General features: G+C 51.7%; 1 protein-coding gene across 1 annotated transcript in view; it reads left to right on the top strand.

Annotated features, from left to right (window-relative positions):
• LOC115136830 (SLIT-ROBO Rho GTPase-activating protein 2-like) overlaps positions 1-20,197 on the top strand; it is a 141,146-nt gene extending 120,949 nt beyond the window's left edge. Inside the window, exons 17-23 of the mRNA XM_065027237.1 lie at positions 1,016-1,240; positions 1,952-2,028; positions 14,626-14,806; positions 15,053-15,181; positions 15,449-15,674; positions 15,955-16,065; positions 16,182-20,197. Coding sequence (XP_064883309.1) covers positions 1,016-1,240; positions 1,952-2,028; positions 14,626-14,806; positions 15,053-15,181; positions 15,449-15,674; positions 15,955-16,065; positions 16,182-16,793 — 1,561 coding nt within the window. The 3' untranslated portion in view covers positions 16,794-20,197. The remainder of the gene's footprint in view (positions 1-1,015; positions 1,241-1,951; positions 2,029-14,625; positions 14,807-15,052; positions 15,182-15,448; positions 15,675-15,954; positions 16,066-16,181) is intronic.
• The last annotated feature ends 1,793 nt before the right edge of the window (positions 20,198-21,990 follow it).

The following is a 21,990-nucleotide window of genomic DNA, read 5'->3' on the forward strand; positions in this document are numbered from 1 at the left end:
AACACATTCTGTAGCCTGAGAGCTTTATAACACATTCTGTAGCCTGAGGGAATGGAACCCTGCTTTCCACTAATCCTGGTTAAAACATTACAGTCCTGCACCCACCCACACACACACGCACACACGCACACACACATACACTCTCTTTCTGGTTTAAACATTGCAGTCGTATACACACAGAGACACGGACACAGATGATGGGTAATGATTTCAACAGGAATGCGATAAAGGTGTGTGTGCGTTCGTGTGTGTGTTCGTGCTTAACCCTGTCCTCTCTCCCCAGCCTGTCCCGGTACAGTGACCTCCTGTCCTCTCTCCCCAGCCTGTCCCGGTACAGAGAGGACAACATGATGGATCCCTATAACCTGCTGTCCTCTCTCCCCAGCATGTCCCGGTACAGTGAGGACAACATGATGGATCACTATAACCTGCTGTCCTCTCTCCCCAGCCTGTCCCAGTACAGAGAGGACAACATGATGGATCCCTAGAACCTGCTATCCTCTCTCCCCAGCCTGTCCCAGTACAGTGAGGACAACATGATGGATCCCTATAACCTGCTGTCCTCTCCCCCCAGCCTGTCCCGGTACAGAGAGGACAACATGATGGATCCCTATAACCTGCTGTCCTCTCTCCCCAGCCTGTCCCGGTACAGAGAGGATAACATGATGGATCCCTATAACCTCCTGTCCTCTCTCCCCAGCCTGTCCCGGTACAGTGAGGACAACATGTTGGATCACTATAACCTGCTGTCCTCTCTCCCCAGCCTGTCCCAGTATAGTGAGGACAACATGATGGATCTCTATAACCTGCTGTCCTCTCTCCCCAGCCTGTCCCGGTACAGTGAGGACAACATGATGGATCACTATAACCTGCTGTCCTCTCTCCCCAGCCTGTCCCGGTACAGTGAGGACAACATGATGGATCACTATAACCTGCTGTCCTCTCTCCCCAGCCTGTCCCGGTACAGTGAGGACAACATGATGGATCACTATAACCTGCTGTCCTCTCTCCCCAGCCTGTCCCGGTACAGTGAGGACAACATGATGGATCCCTATAACCTGGCCATCTGCTTCGGGCCCACACTGATGTCAGTCCCAGAGAGCTGTGACCAGGTGTCCTGCCAGGCCCACGTTAACGAGCTCATCAAGACCATCATCATCCACCACGATGGGGTCTTCCCAGGACCACGGGACCTGCAGGGGCCCGTCTACATCAGCCCAGGGGCCACTGATGAGTACTGGTGAGTGGGGGCGCAGGAGTAGGGGACAGTGTGTGTGTGTGAGGCAGAGAGGTGCAGGGGCTCCTATACGAGTAGTGAGGTAGACACAAGGGACCTGTTTACTACTGAGGAGAACTGGTGAGCTGTGTGTGTTTTTGGGGTGGGGGGGTGTAGTGATTTAAGGGTCTGGTCCAGCCCAGAGGAGCCAGAAGGATCCGCTTACCCAGAGAGTGCTGATCTTAGGCCCAAAAGACACACACACACACCTCTGGAATCCTGGCCTAGGTTGGACCAGTCAATTAGTGTAACAGTAGAAGTGGCAGGTAGGGAGGCATGCCGGCCATCCCAGAGACACTACAGTAACATTGAAGATCTCTCCGGTGAGGAAGATCTCTCCGGTGAGGAAAATCTCTCCGGTGAGGAAGAGCTCTCCGGTGAGGAAGATCTCTCCGTCTCTGGCCAGACCTGAAGTGTCTGTTTGTAACTAGATGAATGGAAGTATCTGATGTTGTCATATTGAAACCATTTCATCTTTCATCCTCTCATTCATAAACACATGAGCTCTTTTAGCTGAAATGCGTGTGTAGGGGGTCACATGGTTTACACACTGACACACACACCCTCACCCTCACACATGTACATATCTGCTCAGTTGTGCTGCATGACCAGCTGTTTCACCAGTTGCTAATTTTCCCACCCCTATTCAAACTCAAATCTCTCTCTCTCTCTCAGTGATCCCCACTGTGAGCCCCCCCTGGTGGACATACCTGCTCCCGACACCATCTCTGTCATCCACAACAGCGATGATGGTGAGTACACAGCAATATGTACACACACACACGAACACACTGTTGAATTTTTTCTCTCCATAATTCGCCTTTGAGCCGAAGCTTGCCCACTGATGTGGCAAACATGATGCCCATGGATGCCATGCTGCCCTCCCTCACTCACTCGCTCTGCCCCTAACTCTGAAGCTGCTTCTATCAGCAGCATTCTGCTTCTGACATCCCCTGGCACCTGGCCACGTCACACAGCCACACTCTGACCTCTTATGAGCACTTCATAACAGCTGTGTGATCACTCTATGACTGTGTGCTCCCCAACCTCTGTAACCAACTGCTGTGGCACTAACCTGCTTGATACTAACACGCCTCCTTCTCTCTCTCCCTGCCCCTCCTCCGTTGTTTCTCCCCTCTCTCTCCCCCTGCCCCTCCTCCCCTGTTTCTCCCCTCTCTCTCCCCTGCCCCTCCTCCCCTGTTTCTCCCCTCATTCTCCCTTGTTTCTCTCTTCTGTTTCTCCCCTCTCTCTCCCTTGTTTCTCCCCTCTCTCCCTGTTTCTCCCCTCTCTCTTCTGTTTCTCCCCTCTCTCTCCCCTCCCTCTCCCCTGTTTCTCCCCTCTCTCTCCCCTATTTCTCCCCACTCTCTCCCCCTGCCCCTCCTCCCCTGTTTCTCCCCTCTCTCTCCCCTGTTTCTCCCCTCTCTCTTCTGTTTCTCCCCTCTCACCCCTATCTCTCCCCTCTCTCTTCTGTTTCTCCCCCTCTCTTCTGTTTCTCCCCTCTCTCCCCTATCTCTCCCCTCTCTCTTCTGTTTCTCCCCTCTTTCTCACCTCTCTCTCCCCTGATTCTCCCCTCTTTTCCCTGTTTCTCCCCTCTCTCTCCCCTGTTTCTCCCCTCTCTCTTCTGTTTCTCCCCTCTCTCTTTCCTGTTTCTCCCCTCTCTCTCCCCCGTTTCTCCCTCTCTCTTCCCTGTTTCTCCCCTCTCTCCCCTGTTTCTCCCCTCTCTCTTCTGTTTCTCCCCTCTCTCTTCCCTGTTTCTCCCCTTTCTCCCCTCTCTCTTCCTTGTTTCTCCCCTCTCTCTTCCCTTTTCCCCCCTCTCTCTCGTCTGTTTCTCCTTCTCTCTCCCCTGTTTCTCCCCTCTCTCTCCCTTCTCTCTCCCCTGTTTCTCCCCTCTCGTCTGTTTCTCCCTCTCTCTCCCCTGTTTCTCCCCTTTCTCTTCTGTTTCTCCCCTTTCTCCCTCTCTCTCCCTTGTTTCTCCCCTCTCTTTCCCCTGTTTCTCCCCTCTCTCTTTCCTGTTTCTCCCCTCTTTCTCCCCTCTCTCTCCCCCTGATTCTCCCCTCTTTTCCCTGTTTCTCCCCTCTCTCTCCCCTGTTTCTCCCCTCTCTCTTCTGTTTCTCCCCTCTCTCTCCCTTGTTTCTCCTCTCTCTCCCCTGTTTCTCCCCTCTCTCTTTCCTGTTTTTCCCCTCTCTCCCCTGTTTCTCCCCTCTCTCCCCTGTTTCTCCCCTCTCTCTTCTGTTTCTCCCCTCTATCTTCTGTTTCTCCACTCTCTCTTCTGTTTCTCCCCCTCTCTTCTGTTTCTCCCCCTCTCTTCTGTTTCTCCCCTCTCTCTTCTGTTTCTCCCCCTCTCTTCTGTTTCTCCCCCTCTCTTCTGTTTCTCCCTCTCTTTTCTGTTTCTCCCCCTCTCTTCTGTTTCTCCCCCTCTCTTCGGTTTCTCCCCTCTCTCTTCTGTTTCTCCCCCTCTCTTCTGTTTCTCCCCTCTCTCTTCTGTTTCTCCCCTCTCTCTTCTGTTTCTCCCCCTCTCTTCTGTTTCTCCCCTCTCTCTTCTGTTTCTCCCCCTCTCTGATGTTTCTCCCCTCTATCTTCTGTTTCTCCCCTCTCTCTTCTGTTTCTCCCCTGTCCTCTTCTGTTTCTCCCCCTCTCTTCTGTTTCTCCCCTCTCTCTTCTGTTTCTCCCCTCTCTTCTGTTTCTCCCCCTCTCTTCTGTTTCTCCCCTCTCTCTTCTGTTTCTCCCCCTCTCTTCTGTTTCTCCCCCTTCTCTTCTGTTTTTCCCCTCTATCTTCTATTTCTCCCCTCTCTCTTCTGTTTCTCCCCTCTCTCCCTGTTTCTCCCCTCTCTCTCCCTGTTTCTCCCCACTCTCTCCCCCTGCCCCTCCTCCCCTGTTTCTCCCTCTCTCTACCCCTGCCCCTCCTCCCCTGTTTCTCCCCTCCTCTCCCCTGTTTCTCCTTTCTCTCTCCCCTGTTTCTCCCCTCTCTCCCCTGTTTCTCTCCTCTCTCTCCCTGTTTCTCCTCTCTCTCCCTGTTTCTCCCATCTCTCCACTGTTTCTCCCCTCTCTCTTCTGTTTCTCCCCCTCTCTTCTGTTTCTCCCCCTCTCTTCTGTTTCTCCCCTCTCTCTTCTGTTTCTCCCCCTCTCTTCTGTTTCTCCCCCTCTCTTCTGTTTCTCCCCTCTCTTTTCTGTTTCTCCCCTCTCTTCTGTTTCTCCCCCTCTCTTCGGTTTCTCCCCTCTCTCTTCTGTTTCTCCCCCTCTCTTCTGTTTCTCCCCTCTCTCTTCTGTTTCTGTTTCTCCCCTCTCTCTTCTGTTTCTCCCCCTCTCTTCTGTTTCTCCCCTCTCTCTTCTGTTTCTCCCCCTCTCTGATGTTTCTCCCCTCTCTCTTCTGTTTCTCCCCCTTCTCTTCTGTTTCTCCCCCTCTCTTCTGTTTCTCCCCTCTCTCTTCTGTTTCTCCCCCTCTCTTCTGTTTCTCCCCCTCTCTTCTGTTTCTCCCTCTCTCTTCTGTTTCTCCCCCTCTCTTCTGTTTCTCCCCTCTATCTTCTATTTCTCCCCTCTCTCTTCTGTTTCTCCCCTCTCTCCCCTGTTTCTCCCCTCTCTCTCCCCTGTTTCTCCCCACTCTCTCCCCTGCCCCTCCTCCCCTGTTTCTCCCCTCTCTCTACCCCTGCCCCTCCTCCCCTGTTTCTCCCCTCCTCTCCCCTGTTTCTCCTTTCTCTCTCCCCTGTTTCTCCCCTCTCTCCCCTGTTTCTCTCCTCTCTCTCCCCTGTTTCTCCTCTCTCTCCCCTGTTTCTCCCATCTCTCCACTGTTTCTCCCCTCTCCCCTCTGTTTCTCCCCTCTCTCCCTGTTTCTCCCCTCTCTCCTCTCTCCCCTGTTTCTCCCCTCTCTCCCCTGTTTCTCCCCTCTCCCCTCTGTTTCTCCCCTCTCCCCCTGTTTCTCCCTCTCTCCACTGTTTCTCCCCTCTCTTTTCCCTGTTTCTCCCCTCTCTCTCCCCTGTTTCTCCCCTCTCTCTCCCCTTCTCTCTCCCCTGTTTCTCCCCTCTCTCATCTGTTTCTCCCCTCTCTCTCCCTTGTTTCTCCCCTCTCTTTCCCCTGTTTCTCCCCTCTCTCTTTCCTGTTTCTCCCCTCTTTCTCACCTCTCTCTCCCCTGATTCTCCCCTCTTTTCCCTGTTTCTCCCCTCTCTCCCCTGTTTCTCCCCTCTCTCTCCCTGTTTCTCCCCTCTTTCTTTTCTGTTTCTCCCCTCTCTCTCCCCCGTTTCTCCTCTCTCTTTTCCCTGTTTCTCCCCTCTCTCTCCTGTTTCTCCCCTCTCTCTTCTGTTTCTCCCCTCTCTCTTCCCTGTTTGTCCCTTTTCTCCCCTCTCTCTTCTTTGTTTCTCCCCACTCTCTTCCCTCCCCCTCTCTCGTCTGTTTCTCCCCTCTCTCTCCCTTCTCTCTCCCCTGTTTCTCCCCTCTCTCGTCTGTTTCTCCCCTCTCTCTCCCCTGTTTCTCCCCTCTCTCTTCTGTTTCTCCCCTCTCTCTCCCCTGTTTCTCCCCTTTCTCTTCTGTTTCTCCCCTTTCTCCCTCTCTCTCCCCTTTCTCCCCTCTCTCTCCCTTGTTTCTCCCTCTCTTTCCCCTGTTTCTCCCCTCTCTCTTTCCTGTTTCTCCCCTCTTTCTCACCTCTCTCTCCCTGATTCTCCCCTCTTTTCCCTGTTTCTCCCTCTCTCTCCCCTGTTTCCCCCTCTCTCTTCTGTTTCTCTCCTCTCTCTTTCCTGTTTCTCCCCTCTCTCTCCCCGTTTCTCCCCTCTCTTTTCCCTGTTTCTCCCCTCTCTCTCCTGTTTCTCCCCTCTCTCTTCTGTTTCTCCCTCTCTCTTCCCTGTTTGTCCCTTTTCTCCCCTCTCTCTTCTTTGTTTCTCCCCTCTCTTCCCTTTTCCCCCTCTCTCTCGTCTGTTTCTCCCCTCTCTCTCCCTTCTCTCTCCCCTGTTTCTCCCCTCTATCGTCTGTTTCTCCCCTCTCTCTCCCCTGTTTCTCCCCTCTCTTCTGTTTCTCCCCTCTCTCTCCCCTGTTTCTCCCCTTTCTCTTCTGTTTCTCCCCTTTCTCCCCTCTCTCTCCCTTGTTTCTCCCCTCTCTTTCCCCTGTTTCTCCCCTCTCTCTTTCCTGTTTCTTCCCTCTTTCTCCCCTCTCTCTCCCCTGATTCTCCCCTCTTTTCCCTGTTTCTCCCCTCTCTCTCCCCTGTTTCTCCCCTCTCTCCCCTTTCTCCCCTCTCTCTTCTGTTTCTCCCCTCTCTCTCCCCTGTTTCTCCTCTCTCTCTTTCCTGTTTCTCCCTCTCTCTCCCCGTTTCTCCCCTCTCTCTTCCCTGTTTCTCCCCTCTCTCCCCCTGTTTCTCCCCTCTCTCTTCTGTTTCTCCCCTCTCTCTTCCCTTTTTTCCCCTCTCTCCCCCCGTTTCTCCCTCTCTCTTCCCTGTTTCTCCCTCTCTCCCCTGTTTCTCCCTCTCTCTTCCCTGTTTCTCCCATTTCTCCCCTCTCTCTTCCTTGTTTCTCCCCTCTCTCTTCCCTTTTTCCCCTCTCTTCTGTTTCTCCCCTCTCTCCCCCGTTTCTCCCATCTCTCTCTTCTATTTCTCCCTCTCTCTCCCCGTTTCTCCCATCTCCCCTATCTCTTCCTTGTTTCTCCCCTCTCTTTTCTCTTTTCTCTTTTCCCTGTTTCTCCCCTCTCTCTTCCCCGTTTCTCCCCTCTCTCGCTTCTATTTCTCCCCTCTCTCTTCCCCGTTTCTCTCCTCTCTCGCTTCTATTTCTCCCCTCTCTCTCCCCCGTTTGTCCCATCTCCCCTATCTCTTCCTTGTTTCTCCCCTCTCTTTTCTCTTTTCCCTGTTTCTCCCCTCTCTCTTCCCCGTTTCTCCTCTCTCTTCTATTTCTCCCCTCTCTCTTCCCGTTTCTCTCCTCTCTCGCTTCTGTTTCTCCCCTCTCTTTTCTCTTTTCCCTGTTTCTCCCCTCTCTCTTCCCGTTTCTCCCCTCTCTTTTCTCTTTTCCCTGTTTCTCCCCTCTCTCTTCCCTGTTTCTCCCCTCTCTCTTTCTGTTTCTCCCCTCTCTCTTCCCTTTCTCCCCTCTCTCGCTTCTATTTCTCCCCTCTCTCTCCCCTGTTTCTCCCCTCTCTCTCTTCTATTTCTCCTCTCTCTCTCCCCGTTTCGCCCCTCTCTCTCTTCTATTTCTTCACTCTCTCTCCCCGTTTCTCCCATCTCCCTCTCTCTTCCCTGTTTCTCCCCTCTCTCTCCCCGTTTCTCCCTCTCTCTACTTCTATTTCTCCCCTCTCTCTCCCCGTTTCTCCCTCTCTCTCTTCTATTTCTCCCCTCTCTCCCCTGTTTCTCCCATCTCCCCTCTCTCTTCCCTGTTTCTCCCCTCTCTTTTCTCTTTTCCCTGTTTCTCCCCTCTCTCTTCCCTGTTTCTCCCCTCTCTTTTCTCTTTTCCCTGTTTCTCCCTCTCTTTTCCCTGTTTCTCCCCTCTCTCTCCTGTTTCTCCCCTCTCTCTTCCCTGTTTGTCCCTTTTCTCCCCTCTCTCTTCTTTGTTTCTCCCCTCTCTCTTCCCTTTTCCCCCTCTCTCTCGTCTGTTTCTCCCCTCTCTCTCCCTTCTCTCTCCCCTGTTTCTCCCCTCTCTTCTGTTTCTCCCCTCTCTCCCTGTTTCTCCCCTCTCTCTTCTGTTTCTCCCCTCTCTCTCCCCTGTTTCTCCCCTTTCTCTTCTGTTTCTCCCCTTTCTCCCCTCTCTCTCCCTGTTTCTCCCCTCTCTTTCCCCTGTTTCTCCCATCTCTCTTTCCTGTTTCTCCCCTCTTTCTCCCCTCTCTCTCCCATGATTCTCCCCTCTTTTCCCTGTTTCTCCCCTCTCTCTCCCCTGTTTCTCCCCTCTCTCCCCTTTCTCCCCTCTCTCTTCTGTTTCTCCCCTCTCTCTCCCTTGTTTCTCCTCTCTCTCTCCCCTGTTTCTCCCCTCTCTCTTTCCTGTTTCTCCCTCTCTCTCCCCTGTTTCTCCCCTCTCTCTTCTGTTTCTCCCCTCTCTCTTCCTTTTTCCCCTCTCTCCCCTCTCTCTTCCCTGTTTCTCCCTCTCTTCCCTGTTTCTCCCCTTTCTCCCCTCTCTCTTCCTTGTTTCTCCCCTCTCTCTTCCCTTTTTCCCCTCTCTTCTGTTTCTCCACTCTCTCTCCCCGTTTCTCCCATCTCCCCTCTCTCTTCCCCGTTTCTCCCCTCTCTTTTCTCTTTTCCCTGTTTCTCCCCTCTCTCTTCCCTGTTTCTCCCCTCTCTCTCTTCTGTTTCTCCCTCTCTCTTCCCCGTTTCTCCCCTCTCTCTTCTATTTCTCCCCTCTCTCTCCCCTGTTTCTCCCCTCTCTCTCTTCTATTTCTCCCCTCTCTCTCCCCCGTTTCGCCCCTCTCTCTCTTCTATTTCTCCACTCTCTCTCTCCCGTTTCTCCCATCTCCCCTCTCTCTTCCCTGTTTCTCCCCTCTCTCTCCCCGTTTCTCCCTCTCTCTCTTCTGTTTCTCCCCTCTCTCTCCCCCGTTTCTCCCTCTCTCTCTTCTGTTTCTCCCCTCTCTCTCCCATCTCCCTCTCTCTTCCCTGTTTCTCCCCTCTCTCTTCCCTGTTTCTCCCCTCTCTCTTCTGTTTCTCCCCTCTCTCTTTCCTGTTTCTCCCCTCTCTCTCCCCCGTTTCTCCCCTCTCCCTTCCCTTTTTTCCCCTCTCTCTCCCCCGTTTCTCCCCTCTCTTTTCTCTTTTCCCTGTTTCTCCCCTCTCTCTTCCCTGTTTCTCCCCTCTCTCCCCCCTGTTTCTCCCCTCTCTCTTCCCTGTTTCTCCCCTCTCTCTCTCCCCCTCTCTCTCCCCTGTTTCTCCCCTCTCCTTCCCTTTTTCCCCTCTCTCTTCTGTTTCTCCCTCTCTCTCCCCGTTTCTCCCCTCTCTTTTCTCTTTTCCCTGTTTCTCCCCTCTCTCTCTCCCCTGTTTCTCCCCTCTCTCCCCCTGTTTCTCCCCTCTCTCTCCCCTGTTTCTCCCCTCTCTCTCCCCTGTTTCTCCCCTCTCTCCCCCTGTTTCTCCCCTCTCTCTCCCCTGTTTCTCCCCTCTCCTTCCCTTTTTCCCCTCTCTTTTCTCTTTTCCCGTTTCTCCCCCTCTCCCCCTGTTTCTCCTCTCTCTCCCCCTGTTTCTCCCCTCTCTCTCCCCTGTTTCTCCCCTCTCCCTTCCCTTTTCCCCTCTCTCTTCTGTTTCTCCCCTCTCTCTCCCCTTTCTCCCTCTCTTTTCCCTGTTTCTCCTCTCTTCCCTGTTTCTCCCCTCTCTCTCCCCTGTTTCTCCCCACTCTCTCCCCGTTTCTCTCCTCTCTCTCCCCCGTTTCTCCGCTCTCTTTTCACCTGTTTCTCCCCTCTCTCTCCCTGTTTCTCCCCTCTCTCTCCCCGTTTCTCCCCACTCTCTCCCCCTTTCTCCCATCTCTCTCCCCGTTTCTCCCCTCTCGCTCCACTGTTTCTCCCCTCTCTCTCCCCTGTTTCTCCCCTCTCGCTCCCCTGTTTCTCCCCTCTCTCTCCCCGTTTCTCCCCACTCTCTCCCCCCTTTCTCCCATCTCGCTCCCCTGTTTCTCCCCTCTCTCTCCCTCATTTCTCCCCACTCTCTCCCCTCTTTCTTCCCTCTCTCCCCTGTTTCTCCCCACTCTCCCCTCTTTCTCCCCTCTCTCTCCCCTCTCTCTTCTGTTTCTCCCCTCTCTTTTCAATTTCTCCCCTCTCTCTTCTGTTTCTCCCCTCTCCCTCCCATTTCTCCCCTCTCTTTTCAATTTCTCTCCTCTCTCTTCTGTTTCTCCCCTCTCTCTTCTGTTTCTCCCCTCTCCTTCCCGTTTCTCCCCTCTCTTTTCCATCTCTCCCCTCTCTCTTCTGTTTCTCCCCTCTCTCCCCTGTTTCTCCCCTCTCTTGTCAATTTCTCCCCTCTCTCTTCTGTTTCTCCCCTCTCTTTTCCATTTCTCCCCTCTCTCTTCTGTTTCTCCCCTCTCCCTCCCATTTCTCCCCTCTCTTTCCATTTCTCCCCTCTCTCTTCTGTTTCTCCCCTCTCCCTCCCATTTCTCCCCTCTCTTTTCCATTTCTCCCCTCTCTCTTCTGTTTCTCCCCTCTCTCTTCTGTTTCTCCCCTCTCTCTCCTGTTTCTCCCCTCTCTCTCCTGTTTCTCCCCTCTCTCTCCCTGTTTCTCCCCTCTCTTTTCCGTTTCTCCCCTCTCTTTTCCGTTTCTCCCCTCTCTCTTCTGTTTCTCCCCTCTCTCCCCTGTTTCTCCTCTCTCTCTTTCCTGTTTCTCCCTCTCTCTCCCCCGTTTCTCCCCTCTCTCTTCCCTGTTTCTCCCCTCTCTCCCCTGTTTCTCCCCTCTCTCTTCTGTTTCTCCCCTCTCTCTTCCCTTTTTTCCCCTCTCTCCCCCCGTTTCTCCCCTCTCTCTTCCCTGTTTCTCCCCTCTCTCCCCTGTTTCTCCCCTCTCTCTTCCCTGTTTCTCCCATTTCTCCCCTCTCTCTTCCTTGTTTCTCCCCTCTCTCTTCCCTTTTTTCCCCTCTCTTCTGTTTCTCCCCTCTCTCCCCCCGTTTCTCCCATCTCTCTCTTCTATTTCTCCCCTCTCTCTCCCCCGTTTCTCCCATCTCCCCTATCTCTTCCTTGTTTCTCCCCTCTCTTTTCTCTTTTCTCTTTTCCCTGTTTCTCCCCTCTCTCTTCCCCGTTTCTCCCCTCTCTCGCTTCTATTTCTCCCCTCTCTCTTCCCCGTTTCTCTCCTCTCTCGCTTCTATTTCTCCCCTCTCTCTCCCCCGTTTGTCCCATCTCCCCTATCTCTTCCTTGTTTCTCCCCTCTCTTTTCTCTTTTCCCTGTTTCTCCCCTCTCTCTTCCCCGTTTCTCCCCTCTCTCGCTTCTATTTCTCCCCTCTCTCTTCCCCGTTTCTCTCCTCTCTCGCTTCTGTTTCTCCCCTCTCTTTTCTCTTTTCCCTGTTTCTCCCCTCTCTCTTCCCCGTTTCTCCCCTCTCTTTTCTCTTTTCCCTGTTTCTCCCCTCTCTCTTCCCTGTTTCTCCCCTCTCTCGCTTCTGTTTCTCCCCTCTCTCTTCCCCGTTTCTCCCCTCTCTCGCTTCTATTTCTCCCCTCTCTCTCCCCTGTTTCTCCCCTCTCTCTCTTCTATTTCTCCTCTCTCTCTCCCCCGTTTCGCCCCTCTCTCTCTTCTATTTCTTCACTCTCTCTCCCCCGTTTCTCCCATCTCCCCTCTCTCTTCCCTGTTTCTCCCCTCTCTCTCCCCGTTTCTCCCTCTCTCGCTTCTATTTCTCCCTCTCTCTCCCCGTTTCTCCCCTCTCTCTCTTCTATTTCTCCCCTCTCTCCCCTGTTTCTCCCATCTCCCTCTCTCTTCCCTGTTTCTCCCCTCTCTTTTCTCTTTTCCCTGTTTCTCCCCTCTCTCTTCCCTGTTTCTCCCCTCTCTTTTCTCTTTTCCCTGTTTCTCCCCTCTCTTTTCCTGTTTCTCCCCTCTCTCTCCTGTTTCTCCCCTCTCTCTTCCCTGTTTGTCCCTTTTCTCCCCTCTCTCTTCTTTGTTTCTCCCCTCTCTCTTCCCTTTTCCCCCTCTCTCTCGTCTGTTTCTCCCCTCTCTCTCCCTTCTCTCTCCCCTGTTTCTCCCTCTCTCGTCTGTTTCTCCCCTCTCTCCCCTGTTTCTCCCCTCTCTCTTCTGTTTCTCCCCTCTCTCTCCCCTGTTTCTCCCCTTTCTCTTCTGTTTCTCCCCTTTCTCCCCTCTCTCTCCCTTGTTTCTCCCCTCTCTTTCCCCTGTTTCTCCCATCTCTCTTTCCTGTTTCTCCCCTCTTTCTCCCCTCTCTCTCCCATGATTCTCCCCTCTTTTCCCTGTTTCTCCCCTCTCTCTCCCCTGTTTCTCCCCTCTCTCCCCTTTCTCCCCTCTCTCTTCTGTTTCTCCCCTCTCTCTCCCTTGTTTCTCCTCTCTCTCTCCCCTGTTTCTCCCCTCTCTCTTTCCTGTTTCTCCCCTCTCTCTCCCCTGTTTCTCCCCTCTCTCTTCTGTTTCTCCCCTCTCTCTTCCCTTTTTTCCCCTCTCTCCCCTCTCTCTTCCCTGTTTCTCCCCTCTCTTCCCTGTTTCTCCCCTTTCTCCCCTCTCTCTTCCTTGTTTCTCCCCTCTCTCTTCCCTTTTTCCCCTCTCTTCTATTTCTCCACTCTCTCTCCCCGTTTCTCCCATCTCCCCTCTCTCTTCCCCGTTTCTCCCCTCTCTTTTCTCTTTTCCCTGTTTCTCCCTCTCTCTTCCCTGTTTCTCCCCTCTCTCTTCTGTTTCTCCCCTCTCTCTTCCCCGTTTCTCCCCTCTCTCGCTTCTATTTCTCCCCTCTCTCTCCCCTGTTTCTCCCCTCTCTCTCTTCTATTTCTCCCTCTCTCTCCCCGTTTCGCCCCTCTCTCTCTTCTATTTCTCCACTCTCTCTCTCCCGTTTCTCCCATCTCCCCTCTCTCTTCCCTGTTTCTCCCCTCTCTCTCCCCGTTTCTCCCTCTCTCGCTTCTATTTCTCCCCTCTCTCTCCCCGTTTCTCCCCTCTCTCTCTTCTATTTCTCCCCTCTCTCTCCCATCTCCCTCTCTCTTCCCTGTTTCTCCCCTCTCTCTTCCCTGTTTCTCCCCTCTCTCTTCTGTTTCTCCCCTCTCTCTTTCCTGTTTCTCCCCTCTCTCTCCCCCGTTTCTCCCCTCTCCCTTCCCTTTTTTCCCCTCTCTCTCCCCGTTTCTCCCCTCTCTTTTCTCTTTTCCCTGTTTCTCCCCTCTCTTTCCCTGTTTCTCCCCTCTCTCCCCCTGTTTCTCCCCTCTCTCTTCCCTGTTTCTCCCCTCTCTCCCCCTCTCTCTCCCCTGTTTCTCCCCTCTCCCTTCCCTTTTTCCCCTCTCTCTTCTGTTTCTCCCCTCTCTCTCCCCCGTTTCTCCCCTCTCTTTTCTCTTTTCCCTGTTTCTCCCCTCTCTCTCTCCCCTGTTTCTCCCCTCTCTCCCCCTGTTTCTCCCCTCTCTCTCCCCTGTTTCTCCCCTCTCTCTCCCCTGTTTCTCCCCTCTCTCCCCCTGTTTCTCCCCTCTCTCTCCCCTGTTTCTCCCCTCTCCCTTCCCTTTTTCCCCTCTCTTTTCTCTTTTCCCCGTTTCTCCCCCTCTCCCCCTGTTTCTCCTCTCTCTCCCCCTGTTTCTCCCCTCTCTCTCCCCTGTTTCTCCCCTCTCCCTTCCCTTTTCCCCTCTCTCTTCTGTTTCTCCCCTCTCTCTCCCCCGTTTCTCCCCTCTCTTTTCCCTGTTTCTCCTCTCTTCCCTGTTTCTCCCCTCTCTCTCCCGTTTCTCCCCACTCTCTCCCCGTTTCTCTCCTCTCTCTCCCCGTTTCTCCGCTCTCGCTCACCTGTTTCTCCCCTCTCGCTCCCCTGTTTCTCCCCTCTCTCTCCCCGTTTCTCCCCACTCTCTCCCCCTTTCTCCCATCTCTCTCCCCCGTTTCTCCCCTCTCGCTCCACTGTTTCTCCCCTCTCTCTCCCCTGTTTCTCCCCTCTCGCTCCCCTGTTTCTCCCTCTCTCTCCCCGTTTCTCCCCACTCTCTCCCCCTTTCTCCCATCTCGCTCCCCTGTTTCTCCCCTCTCTCTCCCTCATTTCTCCCCACTCTCTCCCCTCTTTCTTCCCTCTCTCCCCTGTTTCTCCCCACTCTCCCCTCTTTCTCCCCTCTCTCTCCCCTCTCTCTTCTGTTTCTCCCCTCTCTTTTCAATTTCTCCCCTCTCTCTTCTGTTTCTCCCCTCTCCCTCCCATTTCTCCCCTCTCTTTTCAATTTCTCTCCTCTCTCTTCTGTTTCTCCCCTCTCTCTTCTGTTTCTCCCCTCTCCTTCCCGTTTCTCCCCTCTCTTTTCCATCTCTCCCCTCTCTCTTCTGTTTCTCCCCTCTCTCCCCTGTTTCTCCCCTCTCTTGTCAATTTCTCCCCTCTCTCTTCTGTTTCTCCCCTCTCTTTTCCATTTCTCCCCTCTCTCTTCTGTTTCTCCCCTCTCCCTCCCATTTCTCCCCTCTCTTTTCCATTTCTCCCCTCTCTCTTCTGTTTCTCCCCTCTCCCTCCCATTTCTCCCCTCTCTTTTTCCATTTCTCCCCTCTCTCTTCTGTTTCTCCCCTCTCTCTTCTGTTTCTCCCCTCTCTCTCCTGTTTCTCCCCTCTCTCTCCTGTTTCTCCCCTCTCTCTCCTGTTTCTCCCCTCTCTTTTCCGTTTCTCCCCTCTCTTTTCCGTTTCTCCCCTCTCTCTTCTGTTTCTCCCCTCTCTCTTCTGTTTCTCGCCTCTCCCTCCCGTTTCTCCCCTCTCTTTTCCATTTCTCCCCTCACTCTTCCCTGTTTCTCCCCCTGTCCACCCCCCATTTCTCTCTCTCTTTATTTCTCCCTCCCCCTTCCTACCCTCTCTCTGACTCTCAGGCTCGTTGGTCGTTTCAGAATCGGACCCAATAGAGGCCATTGCTCGCTTCGACTTCTCCGGACGGACCAACCAGGAGCTGTCATTTAAGAAGGGCGCGTCTCTCCTCCTTTTCCAGCGAGCCAGTGATGACTGGTGGGAGGGCCGACACAACGGAGTGGACGGACTGGTGCCTCACCAGTACATAGTGGTTCAGGACATGTAAGAAACCACAAGACCAGTGGACACCAGTTTACACTAGTACAAAAGGTTTCAGACCAGTACAGAGCTGTTCAGCTCAGAATAAACCAGTACAAACCACTTTAGACCAGTACAGACCTGTCCAGATCAGTATAGATCCGTTTAGACCAGTACAAACCAGTATAGACCAGTACAGACCAACATAGAGAAGATGAGAGAAAGGAGTTCTAGTTGGCTTGGCTGTAGTCTGATGGTTGTGTGTTCCAGGCCGGACGGGGGCAGAGGCAGTCCGAAGACTGAAGCGGAGTTGCAGGAGGAGAGAGTGTCTACTAGGGGCACTGCTGCCTCTCCTACTGGAGCTCATGTAGCAGACATCTACCTAGCCAACCTCAACAAGTAAGACACACCAGGCATCAATCAATTACAGTACAGCATCTCGTCATTTACACCTTCACTGACCCAATCAGATCTCGGTATGTTTTCACCTTCTCGCTAACCATTCTGATCTCTCCCTCGTTCTCTTTTTCTTTCTTTCTCTCTCTCCCTCTTTCTCTCTCTCCCTCTTTCTCTCTTTCCCTCTCTCCCTCTTTCTCTCTCTCTCTCTCTCTCTCGCCTTCACTTTTCTTTCTCCCCCCCACCTCTCTATGTCTCTCTCTCTGTCAGGATGAGGAAGAGGCCTGAGTTGGGGAGTATCCGTAGGACCTTTTGGGCGTCTGAGGGAGTCCAGGGGGGTGATGTGTCCCTGTCTGGGGCGACAGGAGGGGGCGTAAGGACGGCCAGTCTGCCAGTGGGAGGGGCTCTGGTGAAGGAGGGCGGCGACAAGCGACCGGTCAGCGCCCACAGTGTCCTCAACTCCTCGATCACGCGCCACTCCTCTCTCAAGACCAAGGTAGCGTCAAAAACATAGCTTCCATTAGTGCCGTACTATCGCTCTTTTTCAGTTGTTGGGTGTTATTATCTGTCGGTGGAGGCTGCTGAGGGGAGGACGACTCATACTAATGGCTGGAACGGAGTCAATGGAGTCGTACCAAAGACATCAAACACGGTGTTTCCATGTTGTTTGATGCCCTTCCAGCCATTGTTATGAGCTGTCCTCCCCTCAGCAGCCTCCACTGTTCTCTGTTCATTCTTGTTATTGCTGATTGCAACGACTCTCATTTGTTGTGTAGGTGGAGAGCCCTCAGTTCTGCAAGGCGACTACCACGGGCCGCTCTAAGAGCTTCAGCAACCACCGGCCCCTGGATCCTGAGGTCATCGCTCAGATGGAGCCCACCTCACAGGTGCGCCCGTCTCTGACCTCTGACACCGCACCTCTCACCTTTGACCCCTCACCCCTCAGGCAAATGTGTGCGCGTGTGTATTCTGATTTGTATCTGTCCGACATCTCCTGTTTCAGGATATCGAGGCGGCTATGAGCTCTGCTCTGAGTGAGCTGAAAGAGCTGGAGAGGCAGAGCAGTGTCAAGCACACGCACACCCCCGACGTGGTGCTGGACACACTGGAGCAGCTGAAGGGTGTGTGTGGGGGTGGCGGGGCGTCCGAGCCCTCCAGTCCCCTCCACTCCCGTCTGCTGAGGGACAGCGAGGGCGCAGGGCCTCCACACTCACACCCCCTCCAACGCAGCGCCTCGTCCGCTAGCGACGTCCCCTCCTCCTTCCGCCCCTCCAAGCCCAGGAGCCCCCTGCCCTCTTCCGCATCCTCCTCTCTCGCCTCCTCAGCCCTCTCTGCCTCCACTCCCTCCTTCCGAGAGCCTCGCCCTCCAGCCACGCGGCCCAAGCCGGTGGTCTTCCCCAAGGGTGGAGGAGGCGGCAGTCCGGCTATGGGCTCCCCAACCACCACTGTCCCCCAACCCCTCCTCCCCCACCCCCACCCCAACCCAATGACAAGTCCTGCCCTGCCTGAGGGCACTCTCTCTCTCTCACACACACCACACACACACACACACACACACACACACACTCCCCTTCGATCCTCACACCCTGTCCCCATCTCCGTCTCGCCCCAGTAATAAGTGGGATAGCTCCAGTCTTGGATCAGCTTACCCTCGCAAACTCTTAACCATTCATGGGGAAACCCCCCAAACCATATGTAAAGCATCCTTGACTCAACTCTGCCCCTTCTTGGTAGCTTCAGTCATCACACCTACCTTCTGACTGACACGGACTAATACAGAAAATCAAACAAGGCATCCAAATGGACAAACAGCCTGACAAAAAGAGATATGGCGCCTGTACTGTATATACCGGTGTGAGGTGTGCCTGTGTGAGGTGTGCCTGTGTGAGGTGTGTGTGTGTGTGTGAGGTGTGTGTGTGTGCGGCATACCTTACACTCGAGTGAGAGCACCGTTTGATTTTAAATAGATGGTGACATTTAAGGACATTTATCCCCAACTAACCTTGAGAATACTGGAGTGGACGGGAGGAGTGGTTCACCTGGTTGGCTGTGTGTGTGGCAGTGTGACTCCTGGATTCCACACTCTCTGAGAACACACAGACCGACTGTGGAAACAGAGAACCCTAACTAACTCTGTAGAAACTCTGTGACCTGTTCACTCCGTTGCTTCAAGACTGGGGCAAGACTGGATCTGCCAGCCTGGACAGAGAGAGAGAGAGAGTTGGACTGACAGATGGATGGAGGGACAGAGGACCAGAAGATGCAGCAACTCCGGTGAAAAGCCGGGCTATATCGCCGATAGAAAAGCTCTGGAGTAGAATGCAGGGGGAATCCCTGCTTCTATGTGAGGAGGAGAGAGCTAGGTAACATCTCTGATCCTCCCAGGTGTCTGGGCAGCAAGCGGCGTGTTGTGGGGATTCATCATAACACAAAACGCTAACCCTGTACTCTCCTAGACTCGACATCCGGGCTTTTCAATTAGCGGCCCTCAATGGCCAAAGTAATGCTGGTTCTCTTTACTAAGTGGAAATTGATTGACCATCTGATGTCATCGATTTGCCAGAGAGTCCAATCACCTGTTTCCCGGGTGGGAAGGAGTCCCTAGAATTGAATGCAGTAGCGACGGTGCCCTCCAGGACCAGAATTCAATAGCCCTGTTCGACATTCGGTACAACCAACATAGTGCAACGCAACGCTTGTCTGGCTTTACAGCAGCACCACCTGCTGGTGCATAAGGGCACGACGTGGCCTTGCTCAATAACCCCCCCTTTCTTTAGCAATAAGAGTCTGACAGAGACTCATCAACTCAGCAGCATGCCAGGCCTGCTGCTTCTCCCTCCCTTAGATTCACCGGCATTAATATACACTCTATTACAGAAGTAGAACACACACACACGCATGCATGACGTGTGTGTGTGTGTTCTGTGGCAGCTAAATGCCATTTCAGGTTTTCCTCGCATGCTGGGGCCACAGCAGTCGCAGTGCTGACTGACTGACTGACTGACTGCGTCTATCTACAATACAAGCAATGCACCTCTTCGACCAGCTACACGCAAATGATGACTCCAAACAAAATCCTCAAACATGTTTGTTTTTCCTTGTGTACATGTTTAATAATCATGATGATTAACTGGAAAAGTGCAGACGAGGAATCTCAGTGAGGTGGAAGAGTTTGTTTAGATACGGGCACAAACAAACCTCGTCAAGCACATTTGGAATAATTACATGATGCTTCTTTTCTCCCAGTTGTTAGTTAATCCTCAGAATATGTCATACTGGACCGTGTCTGTCAGGGACTCTGCACAGCTCTTAGAACTGAAACGTAAAAGGGAGAACCCACTCAAAACAATCATTTGGTGTTTGTTTCATTAGTCCACTGCTGATACAGTCCCGAACTTGACTGCTGGCAAGCGAAACATTTTTCAGGATAATTTGCGTCATCAATGATGATGTGGCCGGAGACACTTTGCTTCTTGAAACTCCCAACATCTTGAAAACTTGACTGTTGACCTTCAAAACATTTTGGGACTGTATCAACAGTGGACTAATGAAACAAATACCAAATTATATTTTTTTAAGTGGATTTGCCCATTAACTGCGCATCATGAAGGGAACCAACGAATGGCAGCTTTCTGGGGACAGGGGGACCAACAGGAAGGGGACACCACAGACAGCAGAGCCACTTCCTGTGTCACCAGAGCCACTGCTCACTAGGCTTAATGTTTGTGTGACTGACTAGTACTCAGTCCCAGTCATTTCAGCCATTTCTGGAAAAGTGTCACTCTCTCGTTCCTCTACCAAGAGCATTGGTGTGTATCATGGCGGACCAGCGTCCAATCATTTATTGGGATTTATATAACCCAATGACATGAGTTAAAGCAACAGCCCCGAGGCCTGTTCTGTGGTGCTCGTCTTTAAGAGAACCTCTGCTGTGACTCCCTAACTGTCTGTTACTCAGACTGTCGCATCACGTGGTCAACGTCAAAACGGTCCTGTCCTGTCTGTCACGGTGACATCATTTGCATTTTCTGTAGTCCGAATTCTGATTTGTGACAGAATGTGACAGAATGTTTTGATTGGTCAAGGTCAGTGGGAGGGCGGGATGCTCTAGTGATTGACAGCTCTAACGCCCGGTCTGAGATCAGGATCGTCAATGACAGGGCTCAAGAGAACCCTCAGGGGAGAAGAGAAGAACAACTAGTTCAGACAGTTTCTGTCTTTCCCTCTCTCCTTATCACACCCTCCTTTCTTAGTACCTTTCTCCTTCTCCTAGCATTCTCCCTCTGTTCCCACAGACACACCCCTTTTCCTTACAAATATCCCTCTCTCTAGTTCCTCCCTTATTCCTTCCTCCCCACCCTGCAAACCCCAGGTATATAATTGTATTATTGCAATCCCAAATGCTCTGTAACAGGTGGTTGATTTCTTAAATGTAATGTTTTATCTCTGTGTGTATTTTCAGATGTGTTTTACATAGGGTTGCTCCCCTTACCTCATCTTTGGCCACTGGGGCGATTAGGCATCAACACACATGTCATACGAACACACACTCATGGGTGATGCTTTGTGGTTGGAGTCTCTGTTCACCTGGCTTCGCTGTGTAGGAGCCGGGAGCCTCAGTCTCCACACCATATTATCAGTTGAGCTCAAATCATTCATCGCACACTTGAAATGACAGTGTGCTCACGGACTGATTTGAGCGATGATGATTTCTAAAATTCTGATTGAACTATTGTTAAATATGCATTTCTTGCCCATTTGAAAACACGGGACCTAAAAAAAAAAAAAAAAATGACTGTAATGTCAAATATATTTATAGTTGTCTCTGTATTACCGGAGAATCCTATGTTAAGATGTACTTTGTACATACAATGTTGTACATTACAGAGGTACACTGTTTTTCTGGTACAATATTGTACAGTAATAGCAATAGTAGCTTAATCAAATAGGTCTTATATAATTATATGTCTAGTTCTTGTAGTAGACTTTTTTTTTTAATAAACATCTCTTGCTATAAAAGGTCTCTGCGTTGGTGGGGAGATTATCATGACAGTGACGGTGACGACGACGATGGATTGCAATGCATCTGGTTCTGTCTTCTCTCTCCTCTCACACACACACACACACACACACACACTCTCATAGGATGAGACTTTTTGCATTCACCACTTGTGTCCACAGAAGTGCTGCATCCACAGGACTGTATTACAGAGAGAGGGAGCAAACACGGCGCACGTGTCGACGAAGAGATGGTTGTCTCCTCCATCACAGACGTCCTACCATAGATAGGCAACATATGTTCATTAGGGGTCAGGAGATCATTTAGTGTAGGAAACCTCAAGGAACACCCCTCACAGTTCTCTCTAATAGTCCAGACCTGGACATCATAATCAATATGAATATTATTATCTTTCCATCGTCAAAGCCTGGATTTTCAAAATGGAAGTTTCCAATAAATTACAGTAGGCCATGTGAAGTTAAGACCAATGAGCTTTGTGGGAGGCAACCCGACTGTATAGAGCGATGTAGTAGGCAATATCAACCACTAGATGTCACCAGAGCCTACCTTTGAAGCCGGCTGGTTCAAAATGCGGACGTTACAGCACTGCACCGAAACTTTCATAGAATCGAAGGGTATCCATTATATTGATAAGATAGTCGAGTGATCGCTCTAACAATATACATACATGTCCTCAAAGGTGGAAGGCAGGGAAGTGGTGGGACCATTCTAGACAATGAAAGGGCAGGTACGCGCCTGAACAGCAGGTACAATTGAGTTGGTTTCGTTCACTTATATCAGTGCACACATAACAACCTAACCATTACGAAACTTATATCAAATAAGCAATTACATTTTTTTTGTCAAGTAAATTCGACCCTCTGTCATTGATCTCCATACCAAAACGATTCAACTCATTTTTATGGACAGATTTTGGGCAAAGTAAACCGTATTTCCACCGAAATCTTCAAAGATAACCCCATTCAGTGACGGAGAATACATTGGGAATTGCCATCGGATTTGTTGGGAAACGTCAGAGAAATCCGAGTGTGCAATCGAATAACGTTAGTTCGAAGTTGTTTGTCACTTCTCGCCACTGTGGGGAGAATCGAGGCTGGTAGGATACTTTTATTCAATTAATAGAGCCTTTTTGGGGGGTGGGGGACAAAATTGGCAATACTTTCCTATCCGTTTTCAAAGATGTATTTGACTATTGTCTGCAGTGTTGTGTAGAAAATAGTTGTATGGGTCTATTTGCTGTGTTTAACAACGCCCTGTCAGAAATCCCATCACATGTGACAACACCTGGCGGGTCCCGTATGAGAACCTTTTACTTTGCATCCTCGGCTGCAACAGATGTGTATCAACGGTACCGTAGACGTATGATTCGGGCCAGTTGTATGTATCATGTAATGTAACCGGTAGTCTCTCTATTCACTCGACAATTTGAGAACTTCGTTCACTTGTTTACCTTTCCGACAGCAGCGAAGTCCACATTTCCTCTGACTGCATATGAATCCCTTCATTCTTGATTTCCTGTCAATGGGTTTCATTCTGAAGAGAAAGTGTTTCTGTTCTTGACACACAGCCTACATTCCATACCTCAGCCAACCAGACCCCTCCAAAAAGGACAGAGAAAATGATGGTGAGCACAGCCAACTACCTGTGGTCACTGGAAGATGTGCTTGGGCGCTTGGCATCCAATGTTACGGTACATTACCACCTATTGTACTGGAGTGTGGGCCAGAGACAGGGAGAACTTTTTTATTTTTTTATTGAACATTTATTTAACTAGGCAAGTCCGTTAAGAACA

The sequence above is a fragment of the Oncorhynchus nerka genome, linkage group LG2, assembly GCF_034236695.1.
Source record: "Oncorhynchus nerka isolate Pitt River linkage group LG2, Oner_Uvic_2.0, whole genome shotgun sequence".
NCBI classification, from domain to species: Eukaryota; Metazoa; Chordata; class Actinopteri; order Salmoniformes; family Salmonidae; genus Oncorhynchus; species Oncorhynchus nerka.